General features: G+C 43.5%; 1 protein-coding gene across 1 annotated transcript in view; it reads right to left on the reverse strand.

Moving 5' to 3' along the window:
* The window catches only part of cacnb2b (calcium channel, voltage-dependent, beta 2b), a 28,892-nt gene extending 19,092 nt beyond the window's left edge, over positions 1 to 9,800 (reverse strand). The window contains exon 1 of the mRNA XM_029453342.1: positions 9,634 to 9,800. Within this exon, the coding sequence (XP_029309202.1) occupies positions 9,634 to 9,669 (36 nt within the window). The 5' untranslated portion in view covers positions 9,670 to 9,800. The remainder of the gene's footprint in view (positions 1 to 9,633) is intronic.
* Between the last annotated feature and the right edge of the window lie 4,447 nt (positions 9,801 to 14,247).

Below are 14,247 nucleotides of genomic sequence, written 5' to 3' on the forward strand. Positions count from 1 at the left end.
CATCTTAAATGAAAGAAAACCTTTCCTGATTTGTTGAGTGCTTTATTGATGGTACAGCTTGAGAGTATGAAAGGGGCAGAGAGGCACAACCACCCATTGTATCAGATAGTGTACACTTGAGATACCGTTCCTTCTGCACGTTCCCTCAACGAAGAAATTTGCCGCTGATGAAAATACTTCTCGGGTTGTTACCTCCATCTCGTTTAGTGAAATCCACGACATCCTCACAGACTCATTTAAAGGTGCTTACAGTAATTGAGCAGTACATTAAAAGCAATGGGAGATCCATAGAGGAGCTATTGAAGTGACAGTTAGATCTCCAGCAGAGAATGTCAGTACAATTCAGTCATCTTGGCAATGTTCAACATCATCCCTGCTATTGGACTCGTCACAGTGGAAGATGTCCAACATATAACGGCAAAACGTCATGGATGCCGGCTACATGCCAGTACAAAATGTAAGCATCGAGGAGTCCACAAGGAAGCAGCAGCGGTGACGTGAAACATGTGAACATGTAGCGGTGACCAAGAGAGCAGGGTGATGAAGTCTACATGAAGGTTGGGGTGCGGACTGCAGGGGATGAATGTATGTGTGTGTGTGTGTGTGTGTGAGAGTCTGCCTGGTTCTGATTGTTTGTGTGTGCGTGCTCTTGCCACTCTCTCTGTCACATCCCTGCAGCTTGCCGGCTGCTCCCGAGGTGCTGCTGTTATCTATGCGTCTCATTTGTAGCTACAAAAAGACAACTACGGTTCCAAAGTTTCCACACCTCGACACAGCAGGTCCTGTATGAGCAGGTCTGCGATGCCTTCAGTCCTGTGGCAGCTCAGTATCTCGTAACCTAAGGTGAAGTGTTAACTCAGTGAAGGTCAGTGAGCTGCACAGATTGGTTGTAGATTGTAAGTGCAAACGACACCATCCTCTGCTTTGCCAAACAGGTTCATCGTGCAGGAGGGTCAAGTCAAAGGGGGCTGCTCAGTTTACGTGAGCAAATTGTACATGCAGGTGTATTCAAATGTTTACGAGAATAGAAAACTGGCAAATGTAGAATCACATAATGTTTGGAAATAATTATAGCAGAGCAACGTGCTCAACTGTTGACTTTTTAGCAAAAAGGGGCTGATTGATACTTTCTTTATTAATACCTCTGCCGAGGAGGTTATGTTTTCTGCTTGTTGGTTTACTTGTGGTCTATCAGCAGGATTATGGAAAAACTACAGGCCCCATGAAACTTGGTGAAAAGGTGAAAATGAGCCAATGAAGGACCCATTAAATGTTGGAGTGGATCTGAACCACGGGGCGGATACACGTATTATTTTTCATTTCTGGAGGTCTCTACTCTCCGAGTACCCTTCTAGTCCTTCTAACACTGTGACCTGCCCATCCTGTCTGTCTCATCTGTCTGTGCAGAGTTTGCACAAGTCGATAGTGGTTCAGTTGCTACTCACAAGTGTAACTTCTGCATAAATGCCCCCAGTATTTACAGATTCAGCCCCCTAAAATTCCCTTTGAACTATTATTTCTAAAACCGTGGACACCAAATGAACTCCTCCCGTTCACAACACCTTGATCTCGTGTAAACAAGTGAAAGATCTTTCGTAAGAAAAAGACAAACTGTAATATTTGTACTCATATCTCAGGATACTCTATCTACTGGATGTGCACAAAGGTTTTTAGCTTTTAAATGAATAATCCTCTTGAGAATCTTGCTGGTGAGCTTCAGTGAATAGAGCTGTGCAGCAAAAACGGACAGAAACAACGGCCTCCTTCCCGAGCACCGTCTACTATAGTTCATTGTTGCATGCGGAGCTGGTCACTAATCTAATTGTGACTAATTTCCTGTCGTCCCTCCAATGAGCTGGCACTAAGCCCAGGTGTTTACAAATTCCTCATTTGCACGTAGAAGTATTTTCTTGTATTGGCTGCTGAGGTGAGATTGTATCTGATAACACCAATCTTCTTCTGCTGCTCATTTACTCTGATTTGTAAACTGTGATGATTTCTTTGCCACTCTATCGCTCCTTCATTAACATGCAGTGTGTGTTCGGCTTTCTCCAAGCCCTGTCTAATCAGCTGCTCCGCATCATCTGTCTGAAGGAGACTGGCTCCATGCCCTCTGCCTGATGCTACCGTAGAGCAGATATGTCCTGGCTGGCACCGCCACCTTTACTTTGGCTGGAGTCTGTGTCTATAGAGTTAAAGGCTGCATCACGGCCCTTTAGATCTCCAATTATAGATCAAGACTGGCAGCGGATCTGTGAATGCACTAAAAGTAATTTATGTCTATACAGTACGTTAATGTGGGTTTGATCATTATTGCTGATGTCGCCGGTTTGTGGTTATTTCTGCTTTCCGTTCTCCCATTGCCTACACGCACATATGCAGTTTTGAGTGGCACATTTATCACTCAAAATGATCAGCAACTTTTCTCCTTGATTTCAGACACAGAGTTAAACAAAGGCAGACTTGTCAATCGTAGCCCATGACCATGGATTTTGTCGGCTGAAATGATGCTGCTGCCGATTTTATCAACCTTCTTCGCCTTATTTCGTTCGGCCTCTGTCAAAGTGTGTTTGCACAGAACGCCATACTATTGACATTATTTTTGGGTAGACTATACCTTTAAATATGCACGTGGCTACATGATATCATGCTAAAAGATTTAGATTGAAGTCATTAAATCATTAAAAAGGTTTGATCCTTAAAAAAAAAAAAGGTGAAGAAAAAGCTTCCACATAGAAATAATGTGTCTGAATAATTCCATGAGGATGAATTCATGAAAATGACCAAACACGAAACTAAAATATTCATTCATATATACAATTTTCACATCATTTTGTGAATGACTACTCATGCTTAGCATTTACTACGATACAGATCATCTGCACATTTAAAGGAAAATCAAAAAGAAAGAAAAAAATGATTTGCCTAAAAGAAAATCACTGCACCAAATTGGAAAACATTATTACGGGGGGGGGGGGGGGGGGGGGGGGGGGGGACCAATATGTATTGGTGCGCTCTCTCTGTCTCGTCTGTCTTTCATCCGTCTATCTGTCGGGGAGATTATGTCTCCTCTATCTTATGCAATCCATTTAAGATCTCCCTCGTCCTGATCTGGAGAGCGCTGGAGAAGATAGAGAGCTCTAAGCCCGGAGAGCGGCGGAGGAGGGGAGGGGAGGTATGGCTAGGGAAGGTACAGATAGATAGACAGCGAGAGAGCAGCTGCTGTCTCTATGGTTGATCTATCTCTCCCTCTCTCTCTCTATACTCTCCTCTCTCTCTCTTCTCTCAGAAGCTGTCTCTCGAGGGGGGAGAGTCTATCTCACGTTATCTCCAGAGATCTTCTCTGTTAGGCCTCTATCGACCTCACGTCGCGATGAGTGGAAGGTAGAGGGAAACGACGACGCATAAGAGAAAGCGCAATCGAGGGAAAGAGAGAGGGAGAGTAACGAGCCAGAGAGACCGGAAGAGAGAGAGAGAACGAGAGAGCTCGGACAAGGGGGAACAGAGAGAAAGAGCGTAGGGAGTAGAGGGAGAAGAGCTCTCTAGAGAGAGAGAGAGAGAGAAGAAAGGGAGCTCTCCCTCTCTATTCTCTCGCTCCCTCTCTCTCTCCCTCTATCCTCTATCACCTTCTTCTCTCGCGCACCTCTCCCTCTTCTCCCTCCCTTCGCTCTCTGTTTCGTCTCGTGCTGGTTTCGTGGTATCCTGGTTCTCGCTGTCTACTCTCTTCTCTTCTTGGTGTGATTTAGTTGTCTCTCTATCCTCTCTCTCACTCTCTCTATATCTCTCCATCTCTCCCTCTCTTCTTCTGCTACCCTCGTCCAGCTATGCAAAGGTAATAGACTCAGTGCTCTCGACATTATTATATGTCTGAAGAATTCTCTCGTCATAGAGAACCTCATTCTCTCTCTCTCGGCTCTCTCTCTCTGTCTCTCTCTCTCTCTCTCTCTCCTCCTCTCTCCCTCTCTCTCTCTCCCCTCTCTAGCCTCACTCTCCCTCTCTCCCTCTCTCTCTCTCTCTCTCTCTCTGTCTCTCTCTCTCTGTCTCTCTCTCTCTGTCTCTCTCTCTCTCTCCTCTCTCCCTCTCTCTCGCTCTACTCCTCCCTCTCTCCCTCTCTCTCGCTCCCTCTCCCTCACTACCTCTCTCTCTCTGGGTCATGATGGTCTCTGAGTAAGGAGATTAAGATAGCATGCGTCAATCCGGGATTTAGAGCAAGAGAGACAAATGCAACCTCCTCAGAGACGGCCAACACGGCTGCTTGGACCGCATGTGCTCGAGCTCCCTGACGGTCATCAGACACGGATACAATAGCTGCATTAATATTATCTATACAACTTAATTCCTGGATCGCTTCACTCCTGTAATAGATACATTTCATCTATAGTTCATAGAAGGCAAGTGTCTGTGCTTGTCTGCATTGCACAGCATTATGATGCAACATGATTACCGCTGGTAGAAGGAGGGGTGTGCGTGTGTGGAGATTATAAAAAAACACATTTTGCCAACCATTTCTGTTATGATGGTTGCAGGACATTATAAAACCACCACTAATGCTGGATATATGCCACTGTTCTGCAGTATGAAAAACAATGAGGATATATTTTTGTATATACAAATGAAAATAATTCTATTGTCAACTTGGAAACCATCCTAATCCCAAAGGAAACAGGTCTACGTGGTATTCTTCACCTTATTGCAGCTATTCCTGCCTGTAAGGAGAGCAGGTATCTGGATGTAATGTTCCAGTCAGAGCTACTAAGAGGCTTTTCCTATTCTAGGTAACAAGCAGTGGGCCAACACTAACCAGCACACTGTAATGCAAGACAGTAGGCCATCCAGGGACTAAGAGGTTTCCTCAAGCTCTACTTTGTGTCCTCCGTGTGTTATCATTACATTCAAGTCACAGCACTATGGATCTGTTTGAATAAATACCCAAAGATCTTTGAACAACTCTGGATGTTGTATTTCAAGGAACCTTAAAACCTGCTTTTACTGATTTCCTCTGAGAGGGAAACAAAACGTTGCAGGGCTGGAAACAAAACAAAGAGCTGAAAAACACTAATGTACATGTTGCTCCACCTGGATGAACAAATACTGTCTGCTGCAAAGTTAATTTCCTCTACAAGTGGCCAGACAAATGTTAACGTATTATTTCATATGAAAATATTAAATATCAGAAAGTAACAGCCAAATAGACAAATGATAGACTGATGATCAAACAGTTATGGCAACTCAGAAATGTTTTTTAATGTTTTTTTAATCGTGCAGCAGACAGAATATTCCTTCACCCAGATTGTTAGAAGAGCATTTAAGGATTCTGGAAACACCTTGAGAACAGCAGTGAGTGCTGTTAAACAACACTTGGGGTTTTTCAAAGACTGACAGGTGAATGCTTTGCTCTGTGACCTGAATGTAATGGCAATGCACGAGAAGCACACAGGGCTGCTGTTATACAATATACAACTGCTATATATGTGGAGTAAAGTTTAAATTCCAGAATCACACAGCCAGAGTTCACAGCAGGTTCAACAGCCATAAGTGAAAGAAAAAAGGGCAAAAAAGAGATTAAATTCATCAGATTATCACAGGCCATTAGTTATGCAACTCTCTCTGAAGCCCGTCGTTTTCAACTAGACACATGACATAATACAGACGTGTGGATATGAATCTCTGTCTGCCATTCTGACCGTTTTAGTGAGTGCAATGATGTGGAAAACGGCCTCACACAAAGATTAACGCCCAGTGCAACAGATGGTGCATTCTCCTACCCTTCCTGTTCGGTGCGTTTGCGTGCACACACACACACACACACACACACACACACACACACACATATATACATACACACAAACAAACACGAAAAACACGAGAATATTTGCGTATTTTACCTTTTTCTTGGGTGGCATGGTGGTTACAGCGGTCCACCGGTGTTATCCCACGGCTGTAACGACCAAATGAGATTATCGTTCAACCGGCTCCAGTAAATGAGACATGGACAAGTATGCCATGAGACTGAGATTACCTCTGAGACAGGTGGATGTGTCCGAGGACGCCGTTAAATGCAGCAAAAACACTTTTCTGTGAGCGCCGTTTTCTGCGTAAAGGTAAAATATTTCCCAAGAAAGCGCGACGCGCCGTCGGAGACGCAGATGAGTTGCGTGAGGGGTTTCACTTAAGTCTGTTGTATTGTGAGTTGTGTGTAGTTACCCTCTCCTGTGTCCTATGGGTATTAAAGGCTTATTTCTCGGTGCAGCATCTGTTGCGCCACACACCGCTCACTCTGACCTCCAGCACCGAACAACCCAAGAAGGTGTCCAACCCGTCCGCACTGTCCATGCGTGTTAACTAACGCAAAGTGAGGAGTGTCTCATTTATGCTGTTGAGCAGAGTTGGCTCCCTCCGCTGTGTGATGCCTCATTATGTGCGTGCGAATGCGTGTGTACATCCAAACAACTTCCCGCGGTTTGGCTGCACAAATGGGAGAATTATAATGGCCTGGCTCCAAAAGAGAAAGATCAAATTAAAAAGCAAGCACCACATTATTCCTTTGTGCAGCGAATGTACATCATACAACTGCAGACAGACCCACTCATCACCCAGAGTGATATTCGTTCACCACATTGGTTTAGTGTCATTATGTCACTTTTATTAAAACTCCTACATGCCATGCATCAGCCACACACACAAGCTGCCCGTCCTGCGCACACCACTGATTGTTCTGCTTGTATCCTTAAGTTACCCTCATACTGTGAGGATCTGCCTTCAGTGGGGAGCACTCGAGATGATTAAATTGATAAGATCTCTTTCTCTCGAGGTCTTTCATATCTTAAAGAAACTTCACACTCTTCAAATAAAACATCTTACGGAGGATTTCGTTTTCATTTTCTCAATTCATGTCCACACTAAGGCCACAACCTGTGACGTCCAGGGGTCACATGACACTGATCCTTTCTAAGGGGTCACAAAACTGCTTTTTTTTTGGGAAAGAAATCAAGACCATTTACTGAATTATCAACTAATAGTAAGTTATGATGCACTTGTAGCCTACGAGGACTTTTATACATTTCATACTGAAATATTGTGTTGTTTTTGTACAGCTACGAACGGATTATGTTGAAGAGTACGTTTTTACCTGATAATATGATAATATAACTTGGATAAAATTAAGCATATCTATTATAAAGTATAAAGCTTTACTAATACACCTACAGTTTGACTTTGCACCACCTGGACCGGCTACAAAATTAAAAGGGCCAGTTCACTGAAATTACAAAAATGAATAATTCTATAGTATCTAACCGTGCAGATAGCTTTCAGGGTTTTAAGACACCAGTGCCATGGCTTCTGGCTCCTCCCAATATAATGGAGGAGAATGGACACTTTGTTTGTGTTGTTGTGAAAATGTACATTTAGAAATTCAGAAGCAACTTTTTCCCTCTTAATAATCCTCAGAATAGACTGGCAGGGACTATGTCTTCTATTATTTATTTGGGGTGGCAGTAGCTCAGTCAGACCAAGAATGGAGTGTAAACTGGACTTTTTACCCTTCTTGGTATTGGAACAGTTCTTCATCAGCTCCAACTATTTACCGATGCTAAGCCGTGATACGCATGAAATGAACATATAATATATAAAATAAAATAAACTGGATACACACGCTAATATTGGTGTAAACAGAGTATAAGTAACGCTGTGCGGTCCATTTGTCACTGAAGCCTGTAACCCGGACAGCCATGCAGGGGACGTTGCCAGATGGCCGATACGGTGAGGAACCAAAATCTCCAGGGGGAGCTTTGGGAGACGAGGGACACAGATGAGTGACATAACTGAGAAGGGAAGGGAAACAACGTCAGCTGTGATAGTGTGGAGCAAGAAGCTGTGACACTGACCTCTGGGTCAAATACACATCTGGACCTACAATACACACAGCTGTACGCACACACACGCACACGCACACGCACTCACACACACACACACACACACACACACTCACACACACACACACACACACACACACACACACACACACACACACACACACACACACACACACACACACACACACACACACATCATTATCAATATTTCTACTGCTGGAGTGGACATCACCATCAGAGGTCAGACTCCTGTCAGCTGTGACAGAGAAAAATAAAAAGTAAATGGAAGGTCGCAACATTTGGACCATGACCTGGGACGAACCAGACTCGGGGCTTTACTAAATCTGCTCCATGACACCTCAAATCTCCTCCAGCGAGAGCCAACTCTCCTCCAGTTCCAACAAAACACTCAGACTGAGTCCCTGCTTACTTTGACTCCCTCTAAGCATAACTGTGAAGTTGTTACATAAAGCATTCGGATCATTCCTGTGCTGCTGAAACGAGCTGCTCATGCAATGCATGAAGAAACGGTGAAGGAAGATAGTCACACACTCACAGCCACGATGCGAACACCCTCAACACCCTGAAGAAGACTGTCCTGTCGAAACGTTGGTAAATTATTAAATCATTGTTTTCATCGTGGCTCTCTACTGGAGTGCGTTCCTCCTCTCTCCTCATACATGAAGAAGCTCAAATATTCTCCTCACCCACTGAACCATATTTACACTCATTCATTAGTGTAACGCACCCTCCATGTACATTCTCTTCAAGTACATGTGGAGCTGAAGGCTGCTGCTTGTGCTTCAATTAAATATGGAGGACAAATCAATGGAGTATTTCTAAATATAATATTGCAATAACAAATCCTGAACAATCATGAGACCAAACGATTTAACTTATTTAATGTTCACATAGTCTTTGCAAAATCTATTTTGGGGCCTAATAAGGTTAAACATAATGTAAATACGGCCTCAGAATAAACATCTCCTTCTCCTGACAGACAGAGTCACTATCTCTCGACGCCGTAAATAACCCGTCAGTCATCCCACTCCCGTACACGGCACACGTGTTCATGTGCATGTGCTCTCACACATATATAAACAAACATCTGCCCCTAAGCTTCCTACAACCAGAATGTGTGTGTGTGTGCGTGCGTGTGTGTGTGTGTGTGTGTGTGTGTGTGTGTGTGTGTGTGTGTGTGTGTGTGTGTGTGTGTGTGTGTGTGTGTGTGTGTGTGTGTGTGTGTGTGTGTGTGCAGTCAAGCTGGGGACAGTAGTGCAGGGCAGGGCTGACACGCACAATACCAGGCAAAGCTCCAGAGCTCGGCCCTCCACTCTTCCCTGCTCTCTGTCCACACAGCTAGAAACCACACATCTGCTCTCTGCAACAACAACAAAAAAGACTCCAGTATTGTTTGCAATTGGACAAAACCAAAAAGAATTTAAAGCAGGCTGGAAAAGAGCACAGACAGCTTTAAAGTTTTGGACACATAGAGGCGGCTGCACAAAAGCACAATCATAGACGATGGTTTTATCTGTTCTCCATCTGAAATCTTAAATTAAGCCTACGAAACATGTTCCTTCGGTGCAAAACTAAACGGCTATGTGCTGAACGTCCTCAAATTATAGATGTAGCATTCGTTATGAGAACAGGCAAAGATAACAAATTCCAAAGCAGATCAGGCTCACAGAAATGCAAAAGCACACAAACTGAACTCCGATAATCCACCTGCAGCCCTCCATCCAGAGGCAGTACTCACCCAGGAGACATTTTTGTTCTTGGGCACTTTTGACATGGCTTGCAGACGGAGAGGTCAAGTGCCCGACTCCCGAAACTCCCAGTGTCCTCACACACACACACAGATCCCAGTCCACCTTCAGCAGCAGCAGCCCGCTCGGAGACGGGCTTTTCATTAGACGTCCTCCACTGTTTCCTCCACTGTTTGCCCCCCTGTGCCAACAACCCTCACCAGATTTACATCTGCCTGGAGCGTCGCCCTCCAATCACACCCGGCTAAACATGATCCAAAACTGACTCAAGAAGGAAAAGGAGGAGGAGGAGGAGGAGGAGGAGGAGGAGGAGGAGGAGTGGGAGTGAGAGGAAGAAACAAAGATAGTCCAACACCAAAAGTTCCCGTCAGAGGCAGAAATAGAACATGCAGAAAACTTCCTTCAGTCTTTCACCTGAATCCTCCTCTTCCTTCTCCTTTTCAGTGGCTGCCTGCTCTCTTCAGATTCATAAACCCTGTATGAATATGAAAGCAAACATCTGGCTATGGCCCCTCCTCCGTGATGCCGGAGGCTGGGGCCAGCAAACGGCCAATCCTGCCCTCCTAACATCTGTGAGAGGAGAGATTGAGAAGAGATGGGTGGAGGTAGAGAGAAGTGGAGAGGAAGGAAGGGAGGGATGTGGTGATAGATGTGAGAGCGGGGTAGGAGAGCAGAGCAAGAGAGATGGAGGGATGGTGAGTACATCACGAAGGTGGGAGAGCGAGTGAGGATGGAGGAGGTGGAGAAGGTGGAGGAGGTGGAGGAGGGACGACTGGAGAGGACCAGTCAGCAGAGGGCAGGTTACTGATCCCTAACATGAGATTAAAGGGGAAAAACATGTTACATTGAATTGGTTACTGCAAAATATTTCTCCGTAATTTGCGCCTCAATTTTCCCACAGAGACAGAAAATCTCATTTGTCATTTTATATTCTCTTTGCAACTTTGTGTTGCTGTTCATGTCAACTCGCATTTGTTATTGTAATGGTGCTGCTGAGAGTAGAAGAGATGGATTGATAGGATAAGAGCTTGATGGCATTATAGATGACTCTGCAAATCCCAAACTAAGTTTTAACGTGAGCTCCTTCTGAAGCCACGATGTCCTGAACATACTGCATATACTGCAAAAAACATCTTGGGAAATGAGCTTTATTAGCTTTCTTCACGGGAGCGACATGGGAACATCGATACTCTACCACTCTCATGTCTGTACTTAAAGTGCGGCGCTGGAGCCAAGAGGTGATTAGCTTAGTTTAGCATAATTGCAAGCCTGTCTCTCCAAAGTTAGAAAACACATCCGTACACGTTTGTGTAATGTGTAACATCACTATTTCTTGGTGGTCGCAGCCAAACGCAGTGAGTACGCAGAGATGAAGCACAGAAATATTACTAATTATTATTATTATTATTAATACAAGCTGTAATTCAACCTGAAACCACACATTGGCTTTCACTTTTAGGGGAGAGTGGGGTAAGATGAGGCCATTATTACTTATGTTGTCCTCTAGGTATGAAAAAAGCTTTGACATAAGACAAGCAAAACTATTTACTTTAAAGGTTTTATAATAATAACATGCTAAAACATTTGAAAGTAACACAAACCTACGTAACTGAAAGTAACTAGTTAGCCAGGCATGCTAACATTAGCAGCTCACATTTGAGCAGTTTAATCAATTCCTTACACTTGTGGAAAGGCTAAAATAACAATAATGCACAGTCTCTCACTAAAACCACGTAGCTTTAACATGTGGAGAAATTCAAAGCTCGCCTGCCGTGCCCAGGTACTGTACGGTTGCTAAACTGTGGTTTGGTGAACGGTCTGCTTTGGTTTAAGAGAGAGCAAGGCTAACTGTTCCCCCCTGTTTCCAGTCTTTACGCTAAGCTAGGCTCCAGATTCGTATTTAACACACAGATGTGAGAGAGTGTTAAATACTCTCAGAAAGAAAGGGAATAAATGTGTCTTTCAACATTTGTAACTGTCCCTTTAAAATGTATTCCGATTAACAAATTGAAGGAAATATATCTCAACCCAAATGTCTAGTCTACCGCAAATTAATACAAATATATATAATTTACATGCATATATTTAACTTCTGCACTATTTTATGTCTTCGATACTCATTCTGTTTTTCACTTAAGTGATTTCCTTTGATAGATATTTAACGAGCATTGTCAGAGGGAGCCTCATGCCAACACCTGCTTCTCTGTAAGTGTGCGTGCGACATTAAAGAACTGAAACTAAACTATTCAGAAACAGTATATTTAATTCCAAAAAATTTGCCACAGCTTCCAGTTATCTTTTTTTCCCCACTTTATAAGCAATTCATGTAACCCTGCTGTGCTCCTCTAAACTGCATTTCTAAGAATAAAGTAAATTATTAAATAAATAGCCCATAAGAGCTTTTTTGGTCCTGCACAGATACTCGTCTGTGATCTACCGCACCATCCCATCGCCTCCGGTGAAGTAGAAAATAGCAGTGCGAGTGTTGAGTGTGGAAACAAGTCAATACCAACCACAGCTTGCAGCGTGTTTACCAAATCCACAGGATTTTGATTCAGCGTTACAATCAATGTCTACCTTAGCGCTGTATGGATCTGTGGTCCTTATAGATTCACTTCAACAAGGGAGGTGGGCTACAGGGGGAAGGAATCTCAACCTCTGCAGTATAACTATTCAAGAGATGCTGCAATCGGCAGAAATGTGCTACCAAAGCCAAAAATGTCCAAAGAAACAGTGGAGGTAAGTGTGTTCCCTGTAAATTAATCAAAACCCAGCAGGATATTCGGGTCATGCTTTGAGAAAGAGCTGTAGTGTCTCCACATGTAACCTCATTTCTATAATCAGATCAGAGCTCAAAACAGGTATTACAATAAACTCCCTGTGGCCACTAATAATCAGACAAGTAAAATACTTCTGCTGGTGTTGTGTGTTCATTTGCATTTTGAAGCCTCTCCCAACAGTCACATCAGGTGATTGTCTTTACAATCCTGCTCCAGCTGATGTGCAGGTGCACGGCAGGTGAATCACAGCTGTGATCTGCGCGGTAAAGCAGTGATTTTCTAACAATGGCTTTCTGAATTCTTTATACTATAATTGTCACTGTAAGTAGAGATTCTCCCAAAGTAAAGTGATGTATTAACATACTAACTAAATACTAACACACGACACATGATAAAGCTGGATTGACTGTATATTTTATAAGTTAAAGGCAAAATAGCACACAGTGCACATTTATATAGACGCAGCGTTTTCCTCCAACAAGTGGAGAGAAATGTGAGGTTTTTTCTCATGAAATATCTTTTTTCTAAGGTTTAACAGATTTATATAACGGAGATAACTGAGCCCTTCACCTGTTGGCCGAGCCGTCCTCCTGACACACTGACTGAGGAGCAGAAACTAAAGCAGGGAACAGAAAGATGTCTTGAGATCCTTCCTAGAGCCAGGCAAGCACTTAAAGTAATCCAGCTCTGTTCTCTGCCAGCCAAGGCCACACCTGGAGGAACATTTATATATATATATAACAGTGTGTTGAGCAAAACTGACATTTCTTAAACGTGAAATGTGTTGATTTGGATGTGTACACGCGTTCATTTCAATAGTTTTTAGAAGCACAATGAAAGAAAAGTATCCAGTATATTAAAATAAAGAAGCTGAGATGAGAAAACTAAAGCAAATTGTGTAGTCTTATTTTCCAATCTAGTGACCTCTGTCCTAAACCAAGTTGTTCCTTCTTTTTTTTAACATAATGGAAGAGTAATGTACTTGCACCACATTAGGCAGAAGCACATTAACCATTTATCTGCAACAAAACAACACCATTTGTGGATTTCTTCTTTCGGCTCAGCGTTTTTAAACTGTCAAAACATCAATGACACCTCCCTGACTGTTGTCATCATACGTGTCACTGTTCTTTCTAGCCGTGCATGGCTTTTTGATTCTGTAAGTTTCTCTTCTCTGGCTCGTTGCTGAGGTGGGCACACGTTGCATGCAGCAGAACAGTATGTGGTAATCTGCGAGGCTTTGCGCTGACAGCCCATTGAGTGTCGAGGGCTGACAGTAAGCCTGTTTCATGTAGGAATGTGGCTGCGATACTTTCCTCTGCAGTCAGCGCCATCACACAATGCACAGCTCTGAGACTCTGTAGTATCAACTGCAACAGGACTTAAAAGAGATTGTGTGACGAGAAAAGCAACATTGATTACGGTGATGAAGCAGCAAACAGAGAGAGGACGGAAAGGAAGAGGAGAGTTAGTGGAAAGACGATAAAGAGAAACAGGTGGAGGAGTCTGTCCTCTCTGCTCCTCTCTGTCATTGAGAGGACATTAAAACCTGGCCTGTATTGAGATAACTGCACCTCAGCTCAGTCAGGACAGATGATGCGAGGAGGGCAGCTCTTCTAAGCAGTAAATAAAATCACCTCATCTCTCACTCGCTCCGTGTTGAAATCAAACTGTTGCCTCACGGGTGGAACACAAACCATCTCATACAGGTTATTGGCTTTTTAGGTAATGTTTTCATGAAGTCCTGAACTGGATCAATACAGCGAGCTGTTTGACAATGACACCGTCTGACCTGATAAACTGCAGCGCGGCTGAAAACTCACA

Source organism: Cottoperca gobio, chromosome 17, assembly GCF_900634415.1.
Source record: "Cottoperca gobio chromosome 17, fCotGob3.1, whole genome shotgun sequence".
Lineage (NCBI taxonomy): Eukaryota > Metazoa > Chordata > Actinopteri > Perciformes > Bovichtidae > Cottoperca > Cottoperca gobio.